At 41.2% G+C, this 14,366-nt stretch overlaps 1 protein-coding gene across 7 annotated transcripts in view; it reads right to left on the bottom strand.

The window, feature by feature from the left end:
* CADPS2 (calcium dependent secretion activator 2) overlaps positions 1-14,366 on the bottom strand; it is a 584,713-nt gene that overhangs the window by 161,340 nt on the left and 409,007 nt on the right. For all 7 annotated transcript variants that reach the window (XM_084638323.1, XM_084638324.1, XM_084638325.1 and 4 more), the window contains exons 12-13: positions 12,536-12,672; positions 8,282-8,469 (exon numbers count right to left, since the gene is read on the bottom strand). In XM_084638323.1, coding sequence (XP_084494449.1) covers positions 8,282-8,469; positions 12,536-12,672 — 325 coding nt within the window. The remainder of the gene's footprint in view (positions 1-8,281; positions 8,470-12,535; positions 12,673-14,366) is intronic.

Consider the following 14,366-nt stretch of genomic DNA (forward strand, 5'->3'; position numbering starts at 1 on the left):
GCATCGGGGTTGTCACCTACAGGACCATCAGTGTGCCGAACCAGTGTTGGTGAGGCCAACCCAGGGCCATCAGGATAACCTTGTCCTTGTCCTACTTGATCTTCATGCGGACTCTGTGAAACAAAGACACTGGTGAGAAAGTGTACATTAGAGCCCCTGACCATGGGAGTAGGAAGGCGTCGAACAAGGATCACCTTTTGATCCCCCGAAATGAGCAGAAAAGGTGACTTTCCTGTTCTGACGAATTGCGAACAAGTCCACCTGGGGAAATCCCCACTTTCGGAAGATCCTGCTGATCACCTCGGGGTGGACTGACCATTCATGGTGAGACGAGAAGGCTCTGCTGAGGCAATCTGCTAATACATTCCTGATTCCGGGGAGGTGTGTTACCATGAGATGAATGGCATGCTGAACACAGAAGTCCCAGAGCTGCAGGGCTTCCTGGCAGAGGGCTGACAACCTAGCTCTGCCTTGCTTGTTGATATAAAACATCATGGCGGTGTTGTCCATCAGGACTTGAACCACTTTGCCTTGTAAGTGGGACCAAGAAACCTGTCAGGCCAAGAGAACAGCCCTGAGATCCCTGACATTTATGTAGGGGGAGCGGTGAATCCCCAACCAGTGGCCTTGTGTACTGAGCTCACCCAGGTGGGCTCCCCAGCCCAGGTCTGAGGCATTGGAAACCAGAGTTAGTGATGGGGACAGGGTCAGGAAGGGAACTCCCTGCAACACCGATGCGGGGTCCAACCACAAGCCAGTAATGACTGGATGTGGTCCAGCACCTTGACTACCAAGCCCAAGTTGTGCCTGTTGGGGATGTAGACCGATGCCAACCATGCCTGCAGCAGCCGGAGATGGAGCAGGGCACAACGGACCACGTAAGTACAGGCAGCCATGTGGCCTAGCAACTTTAAGCAAGTGCGGGCAGTGGTGAGCGAGTGGCCCCTTACATGGGAGATCACATTCGATATTGCTCAGAAATGGGCCTCCGTAAGGAAGACTCTGGCCTGCGTGGAGTCGAGGACTGCCCCAATAAACTCTATTAGTTGCACTGGTATGAGGGTCCATTTCTTTTTGTTTGCTAACAGACCCAGATCGCGACAGGTGGAATGCACTAGATCAAGACTGTTTTGCACTTGATCCCATGACCTGCCCTTGATGAGCCAATCGTCAAGATACGGACAGACATGGACCCGCTGATGCCTCAGGTAAGAGGCTATCGGGGCCATACATTTTGTAAATACCTGCGGTAGCGAGGAGAGGCCAAAGGGAAGCACTGGAACTGGAAATGGCCCACCATAAAATGGAGGAACTGTCTGTGTCCTTGGAAAAGTTATATCACCCCAAAAGAGCCTGGTGGCTCGTGACTCGGAATTGGAGACTGGCCATGGAATATATTTCCCCCCTGAAAACGTACAGTCTCTTGGCCTCCTTATTTTTGGGGGTGGAACTAGAATGGCCTTGCTTGTCTTGTTGGCCGCTGAAAGAACCAACGACCCCAGGGGCGGGTGAGTGTATAAGTATTCAAACTCCTTGTAGGTACAAAAAACTTTTTCTCAGTCCTCTTGGAAGTGGGTGGGACTGAGGACAGGGTTTGCCAGAGGGCTTTGGCAATCTTCAGGACCCCTTCGTGCACCAGGAGCACGACACATGTGGGGGTGGATGCAGAGAGCATATTAAAGTGTCTGATTGCTCTGCCATCTCTTCTACCTCTAGGCCTAAGTTAGTGGCCACCCTTCAGAGCAGGGCTTGATGCTCCTTAAAGTCATCTGGTGGGCTAGCACAAGTGGGTCCTGCCACAGCCTCATGTGGAGAGGATGAGGACAACTAAACCACCCAACTCATGTGGGGAAAGGGGTTCTCGGGGTGGGCACCTGTCCTTCCACGTCTGCTTGTGCTTTGTGCTCCAAGCCCAGTGCCATTGGTGCAGTTTGGTGCTTGTCCAATGTGGTGACTGACATTTGGTGAGATGGGGGCATCAACAGCCTCAGGAGACCAGACATGACGATGCTGTCTTGGCGAAGGGCTGAACTCCCTCTCCATGCCAGAGGAATTCTCCTCCAGTGACCATGGCGGGGCTGTCGACACCTCAGTTTGGCACCTTGAGAAGGCAGACCAGTGCCGGGAGTAGGGGGAGGGGCGCCATGTTGGGGAACATCCCTGTGGTCTAGGCGACAGTGATCGTCGGTGTGGAGAGGGTCAGCGTGTAGATGACCGGTACCGATCATATAGTGACCGGCGGTTCCCTCTGGGCGAGTCTTGACGTGAGGGCAGAGACCAGGAGTGTGGCGACAAAGAGCTCTGCAGCATTCACTCACCTTCTGGGAGGCTTTCTTGGCTGGCTTGCCCTCGTAGGGAGTCTTTGCCAGGTCCATCGCTGCACGCGGTGCTGACTGTGATAGGAGAGTCCTTTGCTCTCTGGGCGTCGGGAGATGGGAAGGCATTGACTCCACCATCAGGCTGGGTCCCCTACCACTCCCCAGAGTTGGTGGCGGATCCCTTAGGGGGGGTAAAAGGTCCCCTCATGGACGTGTGACCTTGTGGCTTCAGCATGGGTGGGCAGCCTGAACAGAGTCCTTTACCCAATGCCTCTTGCTCGGTGCCAGGACCCACTTCTTAGACATCTTCTTGGGCATCAGCAAAGGGGATCGGTGCCAGGTAGAGCCCAGTGCTTGGGGTGCGCTATGCACCGAGGCCAAAGTGCTGGGCGTTGTGTCCGAGTGGGACAGCTCCGAGGCTGGGCGGAGAGTGGCCTCCCTGAGGAGGGCCCTCAAGGGAATATCGCATTTTTTGTGTGTCCTGGGATGAAAGTTCTTACAGATGCGACACTTTTCTTTGACATGGGTTTCCCCCAGGCACTTCAGACAGCTGTCATGTGGATCACTGACAGGTAGGCCTATTACAGTCAGTGCAGGGCTTAAAACCCAGTGACAGGGGCATGCCCTGCCTGGGGCAAAGTCCCTGCTGGGACCCTGACTAACTACAGTACTTAACAGCTACTTACTAACTAATCTACAATAAACAAAACTATTTACAGCTGGAATACAAAGTCAAAAGGGAAAGAAACCGCTGGCCACTTGCGAGGCCAGGGACAGAGGCGCACCGACCAACCACCATGGATGGTAAGAAGGATCTGAGAGGGCGTAGGGCCGGCGATGCCTGATATACTGACACATGAGTACAGACTCCAGAGGGCACCACAGCCAACCCTACGGATACCACGAAGGTAAAAGTCTCCCAACAACTGTGCACGTGGGCACGCACACACCTAGAATGGAATAGACATGAGCAAGAACTCAAAGAAGAGTAGAGTAGTCCCGAGGAAACAGATTGTGAAGAGAAAATGAAGGAAGAGGTATTGTAAAATTCCCCAGTACTTTGGCAGAAGAAGGGCAGCTCATTTTATTTAGGATAAAAAGGAAAAAAAATCAGTTGCTTCAGAGTCATTGTTGTGTGCATTGATATTACAATTATGCTTTTCTTCTCTCCGCCCCTTCCCGCCTATTTGTCACAACCACTTGCTGCACCATGCCTTACATTAGACTGACGAGGTGAATGAGGGAATATATTTTTTTGGACCAACGTCTTTTGGTGAGAGAGAAGCTTTTGAGCTACAGAGCTCTTCTTCCGGTCTGGGATAGGTACTCAGAGTGTCACAGCTAAATACAAGGTGGAAGAGATTGTTTAGTGTAAGTAGCTAACACACCGCCTGAGGGACCATTCCAGGTGAAGTGAAATTAGATTATAAAATCTTTGAGGCAGGGACTATGTCTTCCCATGTGTATTTGTATAGCATTCAACACAGTGGAGCCCTGATCCTGGTAGGGGTGTCTCGGGTCTTACGGCAATACAAAATTAATGAATAAATTACATTTATTAATAATAAGCACAGTTCTCCCCTCTTTTCAGTTCAAAACCCACAATCTAGTCAGTTATGTAAAATCTTGACAAGGAATGAACCTGTTTTCACAGAAGCCTGTACCACATGCAGGTGCTCAGGACCTCCTGGGATCTGGCCCAAAATGCATCCCTTTTAGGAGTATAAGCAAGGTTTGAAATAAGTTCTCTCCTTTTGAGGTATAAGGAGAACAGTTTCCTCCTTACTTGAGCCTGACCTCTCCCCTACCAGACTACTACTGCTTGCTTGCTTCTAGCTCCTAGCAGCTATGTCCGACAGGTTGTTGAGCCCAGCTGCATGTGCTCCAGACAGTAGAATCCTTCCCTGTCTGCATCAACATCATAGAATCATAGAATATCAGGGTTGGAAGGGACCTCAGGAGGTCATCTAGTCCAACCCCCTGCTCAAAGCAGGATCAATCCCCAATTTTTGCCCCAGATCCCTAAATGGCACCCTCAAGGATTGAACTCACAACCCTGGGTTTAGCAGGCCAATGCTCAAACCACTGAGCTATCCCTCCCGTCCATCCCTGCAGAACTGAAAAGGAAAGAATCTCTGCAAGGGCTGTCAATTGAAGCTTAGGCCCAATGGTCTATGCTCCCACTCACAGATATATCCTGTGAACATGGAGGAGAAACTCTGCATCGTTCCCCTTTGCTTTTCCCCAGATCATTGAAGCTGAACATGGGGCTTGCCCTCTTCAACAAACCAGAATCAACTCCCCAGCCATGCAGTTCTAGCACCCCACTGTGTCCCTCAGGTCCCATTGCTAAAGATGGATTCCATTGTACAGAGGATGCCTCATGGTTATGTTAGGCAGCCTGAATTTGTATCACCTTTTCAGCAGATTCCACACAGAGATATTGCAAAGAAAAGGGTCTGAAAGGCAAGAAAAACAATGTGCATCTCCCCCCAAACCTGCCTCCTCTCTGGCTGCTCCCTGCTCCCATAAAGATTTACAACCCCATGGAGGACATCTGCAACGGAAGGTATCGTGCGGCAGAGACTGCTGATACCTGCTTCTGCCTGGACATGAGGAGAGCTGTGACTAGAGAGCCCTCTCTGCATTCACATCCAGGCTCAGGCCAGCCTGGAGCGCTGATCTTCTGACTGATTCAGTTCTACTATGGATGGGCTCCAAAGAAAGTTTCTGCTAGGTTAGCACTATAGTGCCTTTGTCATAGAGTTTAAAACAGGTAACCAGGGAGTTAACCAATAAATGAAATCCTGGGGGTTCTGAGTAGGGTAAAAAAGGAGAAAAAGGGGAAAGGGAGAATTAAGAAGTGATCTTCCATAATCCCTCTGATGATTTAATGCTATTTGTTACCAACCAAATAAATAAAATACCCCCCCACACACAAACATCTGGAATGAATGTAATGTAGTGTAATATAACACTGTATCTGTATAGCGTTTTAGCTCCAGATAAAGGGAGTAAGGCTTTCTCTTATACATGGCTGAGTACAACAAATATCTAATAGTAGTTATAATCACAATGCATATTTTAAAAATATTAAATATGCATTCTTGGCCTTTTGTTTTACACAGAAGTAAAAGAAAGCAAGAAGAGAGTCAACAAGCCTTTCAGAGGTTATTTTCCATAACAGACACATATATCCAGTATTACCATTAACTGATATCTGATAATTATGCAGAGAAATATCTAATACCAGTCAAGTAAAATGGGTGAGAGTGTTGAAAATCTTGCTCTGAAGCTGAAGTTTCCCAAGTAGCGCAGTAAATGGATATACTTGAAGTATGTATAAATGGTAGCTGATCTCAAAGTTTGGCCACCGCATTCATGATATTCTTTAGTGTTTGCATATAATTGTTGCATAAGGTTTACTCTGTTTCAACATCCTTTCATGTTGTTGCAAAATGTTAAATTTTTATTATGTGAATACTGTCATTGTCTCTTAGCAATATAGGTTGAAGAATTCAGCCAGGATTCCTGTTTTTGCTTCTTTTTTTGAAGTGAGAGGAGAGTGAATACACACACACAATATCTAGCTATATCTATCTATCTCCATCTATATCACTATGGTGCCATACAATAAGTTAGAAAACATGAAGAAAAAGAGACATCTTCATCTGATCATTTGACTGATGTCACTAAGGTTGCTTGCCACTCTGAAATAAACTAGTATCTAAAAGAAACAGGGATTACTTTGTATACTGACTATAGTCATGACTGGTATTTCTATATTTCCCCCACTCCAAAGCTAGTATATCTTAGATGGTCTTTGTCAGGCTAGTAGCAGGTCTAAGGCCCTCCTAACCAAAGAAAAATCTCTGAATTCACTGTTTATCCATCATTTCTAAACGATTTAATTGGGGCATGAAAACTCTTTGTCTTGGCTCTGTGGTATTTCTCCTCCTCAGCGTGATTTATAAAACTAAGACGTATAACAACATAGATCAGCCTAGAACTTTGGCCTATCGTGTATTGTCTGTGAAATTCTTTTTCTCTCTTCCTGCACTTCCCTAGTGGTGCTGTAGATGAATGAGTGGATGTATTATCTGTGTATGTGTGTCTGTCATCCTCAGTGAGTGTCTCTGTTTCTGTCCTTGACTTACTTTTCTTTTTCTTCTTCTTTCTTTTTTCAATGTTTTTACAATGTCTCAGTACTAGTCAAACCCGCTCTGTTCAACACTATTCTTTTATACCTAAAACACTCATAATGCTATTCAGACAGCATGCATTTGTACAGAAGGAATACATACATACCGAGTGCTTACCACTGTGCAAAATGATGTGCTCCCAGAGATTTTTCCACATACTGCATGCACTGTTGTCCTTCACTTAAGTTAATAAATAAAAAGAAATATATCTCCCTTGCTTTTGAAAACTTGAAATAAGTTTGCGCAATTATCACTATTTGTCTTGTCAGATTCACAACTAATAAAAAAAAATCTAGAGAGAAAACTGCATAGAATCAGACTTCTACAAGAAACTAACTTGAGCTGCCAGATGCTTCAAGAGTTGACAACAGAAACATGGTTTGACAGAGAAGAGGTTAGTAAATAAAAGCCAGAAAATCTACCTAGCTTGTCAGCATGCTAGTTAAGATACCCGGAGAGCATCTCAGATACTTGGTGAGAATTTTTCCATTGCACCTTACAGCCAAGGAAATTGCTTTTCCCTTGATTCCCCTGTTCCCCCTTTCCATATCCCTCAGGTGCACAAATGCCCTACCCTCTTGATCCTCACCTGTGCCCCATGCAGCCTCAGAGGTTGGGAGGCTTTGTCTGGGCAGGGGAAGAAATCCTTGGCCCCTTTAAAGATAAGTCTATGAGGGGGTGCAAAGGAGCAGGGCTCTATGGCTGATTGGTTGGAGAACCCAAGGGAACGACTTATAAGCCCTTCTTCCTGCCCAGGGGTGCCGTCCTTTGGTGGGAAGAAAAGCTGCCTCTCTTGGGATTGGAGAAGAGCTGGGTTTTGAGGCCTTGCTGCGGGCATCATGCTAATTGCTTTTTTAGGTCTCGGAAGGAATTTTTTCTCTCACTGCCTGATTGGCCTGGGTATTGTGGAGTTCATTCACCTGTCTCTCAGCAGCCCAGGGACCCACTGGGCAGGTTGTAAAATTAATTGTTCTTTCAACTTGACAGGAGCCCAGTGCAGTTCAGTAGGGTGTCTGGTTTTCTGATCAACTGGAATTGGAAGGGGATTAGGAGAAGGCATCTCCCAAAGAAGATGGGGAATGTGGTTGCGGCTCCTAATGTCCAGCACACTGTGCATACAATCCTCTCTTCCCCGGCCGCTTAACTGTTGTATGAGGGGAGGAGAGTGGGGTCCCAGCAACAGTGCTGGGACCACGTTAATGGGGTGGAGAGCTGATGGCAACCCTCCACCAGGTGGAACAGATTACAAAGGAAGGGTGACTTGCTCTGGACAAGGTACTGCCAGAGAAATGCCAGATATGTTACTTACTAAAGCTACCACCTACTTAAATCACATTCCTAGTGTCTTCTCTGTCTTCCTGCGGTGTCTGGTTCAAGGAGAATTCAGCAAAAGAGACAAGTTGACATGTTACAGGATGTGGAAGGAGCACTGGAGTTTAATGGGTTCCAGGATAGCTCAGGTTATTTATTCAAAACATCAGCTCACTAGTGCAACACAAAATGGGGAATGCAGAAGAAAAACTCAAGGCCCAGACACAACACATGGAAAAACATGCTTAATAAAATGGAAATGATGTTTTCTATAAGCTCCATAAAAAAACCCAGAACTACCGAAGAAGCTTTTTATGAACTGATTCATTTGCTTGTTTCAAATACAAAATTTTGCTACCTGGTGAGTGCAATAACCTAAGTAAAATATTTTTCCTTTATCCATTCAGCCAAATGCCATTAGTTTTACTGTGTATTTTCATGTTAAATTACCTATTGCCATGAACATGAGAAGCACAGAATGCAAAGCTGTAATGGAGCAAGGTTGGGTCAATGACAGCACCATTTTCTGAATGGTCCATCAATTCATTAAGGTAGCAGAGATGGCGGTGACAGCCTCTCACACCATAACGAGCACAGTATTCATCTAATACGAAGACTTGGCCTGGACTAAACCAACCCTGGAAGAGAATGGGAAAAATACATTCTTTTAATTAATCAGGATTTTTCTCTTCATTGCTCTGCTTTTAAATCAACCCAGTAAAGGAGAAACAAAAGCAAATAACATTTTTGTGTGCATTACATAAACATTTCATACTAATCAAGTTGATGCTAATAACGTAGGAAATATATCAGAGGAGCTGGGCTCTAACAATAGTTCTCTTGAGAACTGCGACTGTCATGGGGTAACTCTTTGCAGTTCTTCAGCCTTAGTACTACTGTGAACCACACAGCTCAGAAAAAAATGCACTGATATGTCCATGATCCTGTACAGAATATAAAAATGTCACTGTCTGACAAATTATAACATACATTTAATAACAAACACCTCAAAGAGCTGGGATTTATTAATGTAATGAATGATAAACTAAAAAAAGAATTTTAGAAGCAAATGTTATAGTGCCTTTAGCAAGATGGTTAAAAAGACAAGTTTCAGGTGGCCAGTTCTTTGTGACTGCATACTTAATCTGAGAGAGATGAACCACAATTTGACTGCTTGTTCATCTTTCTTATATAACACGCTTCTGCATAACCATTTCAACATATATAGTGTTGTATTTATTCAAAAGATATACAACTAGATAGTTTATGGGACTACTCATGTGAGTAAGATGAGGAGGATTTGACCTTCAATTATGAACAGACATTCTGGTACATTACTTGGACTGGAACACTGAGAGCCTTTTGGAAATGGATTTGAGATGATCAGCCCAAAATTGCACCGACTGAGGAAGATGGGGGGCGGGGAGAGGAATGTCTTTGAGGGAAGGAAACCTGTATATTCTTTGAGCAAATTCAGACTGCAAAGAATGTGATTCCTGATTCAGAAAAAAAATCACCTGATTCATCTCATGATTTGGGGAAAGGTGTCAAAATAAACCTCCAAATACAACAGAAAAAGAGATATAAACATTGGGGTAGAAGATTGTGGCTGTGGTGGTAAGATAATATTTTTCTTTTTAAATAGCAAAACTTTTAACAGTGACACTTTTTTTCTTTTTTAATCATTAAAAGAGATCATTGAGGAACGTGTAAACTAAACTTTAATATTAAGACAATTTGAAAAAAACAAAAGAAAAAAAAATCTTTTGGTGTAAGTGACCAATGCTTCAAAAAAGTTTTAGATGCCATTAAATTATTATAGTAGTCTAGCATCTGAAAGCATCTCTTTTGAATTATTTCCTATACAATCAGAATACTTGAATGGTCTTAGATATTGATAATTTAAATGAAATAGAAACAAAAACCTTAGGAAAGACTCCTGGAAAAAATATTCACATTATAGTTCCAACTCATCCATGGTGTAACTTTACTGAAGACAATGGGGTTACAGCAGAAAGGAATTTGGCCCTATGTTCTCAGTCTGACTCTCATCTTTAATTTAGGATTATTGTCTGACAGCTCCTCACAGTTATCACACAGAGTTGTCCAGAATAAAGCTCGTAAAGCACGATCCAAATCCCATTCAAGTCAATGGGAATCTTTCCATTGCCTTCAATGGGCTTTGGATCAGACCCTTAATGTTTTTAGAGGAAAGCTAGTTTTGTGATGGCACCCAAAAAACCCCAACCCCTCAACATTTTAAAATAATGTCCAGCTATGCACTCATATTACTAAATCTGATGTTAAAGTATCAGTAAAAAAGATTTTTCAGTAAAGAGAACATATTATTCTGGCAAAGAAATGAGAAATAGAGGTTTAATTGAATCCTGGTGATTAAATGTATCCATAGATTCAGTATACCCTAATTCATCAAAATGATACTATTAACCAACAAGATACTTTTCTTATATATTAACAAAATTAATGTATTAATTATATAGTCCCATATCTTAATGAACCTTTTAATGAAGATTTTTGCTTTATAATATTTATATATCCATGTAAATCAAACAAAATTATGATTAATCAATAAAGAAAGCAGTACATCATCAGTAGACCTGCTGAATATTTACATCAGAAAGTAGCCATATAAGAAATAGGAGTGTCATTTAATTGATTAAAGCCTTTACATGAAGATCATCTTCCCATTATCCCTTTAACAAATTTGTCACAAAATGTGTATCTTTACATAATATGTGTCCACACACATACACTCATATGTATATATGCACACATATAATTATGCAAACAACTATGCACTAGATATTGTTAGATAACGAGATAATTTTATGGCAATCAGTTTTCATTTATTGCATAATTGCAAAAAAGCTTCCTACTGTTTACAAAAGTGGTAAATTAAAGATGTTTAGGGCTGGTAATAGGTTTAATCAAAGACTATGTATAATTCCCATTCTTAAAAATTAAGGTTTAGGTTTTTTTTAGTCATATGTGTGGATAATTATATTTTAATTTATTGAAATGTAAAGAGGTACTTATTTTTTAAAATATCTGCAGTATATAAAATTTGAAATGTTCAGTGCAAAGTCACCAAACATATAACTATAGCTCTGTTTGCATTAACTGTTCCCATGTTAGTAGCCTCAAAATATTTCTTTAAAACAAAAAGGGGAGGGAGTTAATACGATGATTTATTTCTCTTTTATATTCCAAGGAAAACAGAACATTCTGCATGCACATTCTGTTTAACAAAAGCTAAAATAACAAAGAGCAATAAGAAATCCTCCTGTTTTGTGGTTGCTATAGCACTGCATATCCTTCATAAACTCTTTTTAAAAGTTCTTGAGTCCAAGGTTATATTTAGTGTCTTACCATATTATTATTATAAAAAAGATTTTTGACCCTGATGCACTGTTAGAAAGCTAACCACTTTCTCTTGAGTGCCAATTACTTTGTACAGATGTACCTTCAGGCCTTTTCATTTGATTCAGTGCACAACTCACAGACACAAAATTAGTCCTTTAACTTTTTCTGTACATAGTTGGTACACTACCAAAGAAAACCGTAATTTTAAAAGGGTTTCAAAAGAAAGAAAGTGCCATCAAAAAAGTTATTTTTTAAATTGTACAAAATAACCTATAGAAATCTGTTCATTGTTATATCTGGGCAACCTTGACTGGTTAGTTAAATGGAAATGAAAGTAAAAAAAGTGTTGTATTTACTTGCGAGGGCTCACAATTTTGAAGAGCAGGTGCTAGCAAACTTCGATGCCTAGAGTAACTGATCACAACTCCAGACCTCCTAAAGTTAAAAATATGGCATTAACAAGTTAGGAGATCTGATTCTGATGTTAATGACACCATTTTTACACCAGTGTAATTCCACTAACTTCCATGTAGTCACTCCTGACTGTCACTGTTTTAAATTAAATCAGGATCAGAGGGACAGCTTTAAAAAAATTACACAAAACAAAACAGGAAAAGCCACCTCAAAAATGCAATATAAAATAAACAGTGAAATGTGAAGAGTAAATATTGACACACACTTTCTCACCCCAATTTCCCCTATTAATAATACTCCAGATTTGGGGGGAAAACATTCATTTTGGCAGAGTGATCACATTTTTCCTGTTTTCTTGTAATAATTAAAAATATATTTCTAACTACCAATTATTGCATGTAATTTATACAGGTTTTATGCTCATAGAGCGAACTTTGGCTCAGCTGATTAAAACCCCCATAATTCTATTGCCTTTTCCCCCTGTGGTTTTGATTCTATTCTTTGTTTTTTTTTAACTTTCCTAGTCCATGACAGAAGAGAGAATTACAAGATAGATGACATAATGTCTGACATCTGGCAAGCTGAATTTGTACCTTAAAATGCCTGTACAGGTGTTAGTAAATCCTACCACAGAGGTTTCCATTTTTATTAAAGCCTTCTGTTTTATTCAGCCCTCCCTAGAGGAGCTGATAAACTACAGTTCAGAGTCAGTTTGGGTCTATTCTGTTCTTTATTGAGTGGCACAGCAGTAGTCTTCAAGTGTATAATTTTCAAATTTGAAGCCAATCGATTGGAATCCTTTATCCCAACTACAAGCACAGTTATTGAATGAGTTAGGAAGAAAAGGCCACTTTGTTAACAACTATTTCTCACTTTTTCATTTCTTTTATTCCATTTTGTACTCACCAAACAAGAATAGGAATCATTCAATCTATGATCCAAGGTCTGCCTCTGAAGTAGTCTAAAGAGGGAAGCATGGTCAAACTTGCAGGGATTAGCAGAAATAAACTCATCCATCCCATGTTTCTGAGCACGATCTGCATCTGTTCAGAGACAGGAAAAACCATACAGTACAGTTCATGTATATGTATATTCTTTTAATTAATGGCCTATGGCTCTCAGAAAATGAAGAAGATTCTTGCAAGCATTAAAAACTGAGGGCTGAATTACATCAACGGGTGCATGCAGGTGACTCCAATTATAGAATCTTGTCTTAAATTGATCTAGCAAATAGTTTTATTGAATTTTTTTTTTTTAAATCTGGGCACCACACAGATTAACTGTAACAATGGGTAATTAAGTTGCCTGCAACTGACAGCACAAACAGCTCTTTTTTCCTTGTACTGTTCCAATCAAACATAAATGATCCAGCTAAGGCCCAGAATTAAACCAGTGCTTGACCAAACCCAGTTTAGAAAACCTATTTGCAAATGCAATACAGGATATTTAAAATAATTCTGACAGTATGATTCTTTTATTGTACCTTTTTAAACATCACAGATTATAAAATACTCTTGAGTGTAAACAATTTATTTCTAGGGTTTCTTGTTTACATGAGGCCCTCTTGCTAATTTTAGTAAGATTACCAAATAAATAGCCTTCCTCCATTGCAATAAAAGTTTATGCATTTATTTATCGATGTAGGAAAGAGTATGTCCACTGCACATCAAAGTAACACTCATGGAAAACATTCACCATTGCTAGAAGCCCATTTCCCAAATGGCAAACTGGAGCAGAAATGAACACATTGGGTTGAGCTAGGTCATTTCCAGCCTTCTTTTTGTACTCCGCTTTTAATGAGACAAACCTAAATGTAGTAATGGCAAAGAGCTTCTTCAACCTCCAAGCAAAGAGTAATGAAAAAAGGGAGCAGTATTTTTGTGTAAATACATAGAGAAAACATGCCATTCCAAATGGCACTTCAATCAAAGGCCCAAATTTATTGTTCTTCACAGATTGCATCTTTCAACGCCTTTGAACCCCGCGGGTTTATCAAAAGACAAGCTCTAATGATTGCTTTCATTAATGGTATGTTTTGTCAAAGTCCTCAATGTGAATTATCTACCAAGTATGGACAGAAAAAGCCTTACAGTGCCCAAAAGGACTAGTTATGTATTAGCACATTAGCTCTGCTAGATTCTATAGACTATATTGGGGTGAACAGTCCTATCAACTTAAAAATTGACTTTCCCTTACAATAGGATCTCAGCCTTTGTTCCTTTAAATTCAAATATGTCTCTTTATGCTTGTTACTAGAAAACTAGAATCCTAAATGTATCCTAAATGTAATTTTGATAACTGCATGGTACAAACCTAAAATTTCTAAAGAAAGGGAGACAAAAGTTTATTGATTAAACCCAATTATAGAGTCGGGTTCATAATAAAACTCAATATTGATCTGCGGGCATGATGCTAACATAATCAGTCACATTTAGAAATTTAGCCCCAGATCATATTGATCCATGTCAAGTCCAACTTTCAGCTGTATTTGTAGATGGAAGAATTATTTAATTCAAGCTGAAGGATCTGCAGCATCATATCTTGAAAAGATGCACAACTAATTCATATCACTTGGCTTTGCATTGTCAAATCAAGAGTCAAATCCATGTGACAGATTTCACCAAGGTGGATGTAGCAAATAAACAGTGTGACAGTACATTGATGATTTAAGGTATAAGATGATCATCTACAGAAACAGCAGCATATTATTTCTTAGCATTTAAGAAGCAACAGCATG

The sequence above is a fragment of the Lepidochelys olivacea genome (genome assembly GCF_965140295.1).
Source record: "Lepidochelys olivacea isolate rLepOli2 genome assembly, chromosome: 1".
Lineage (NCBI taxonomy): Eukaryota > Metazoa > Chordata > Testudines > Cheloniidae > Lepidochelys > Lepidochelys olivacea.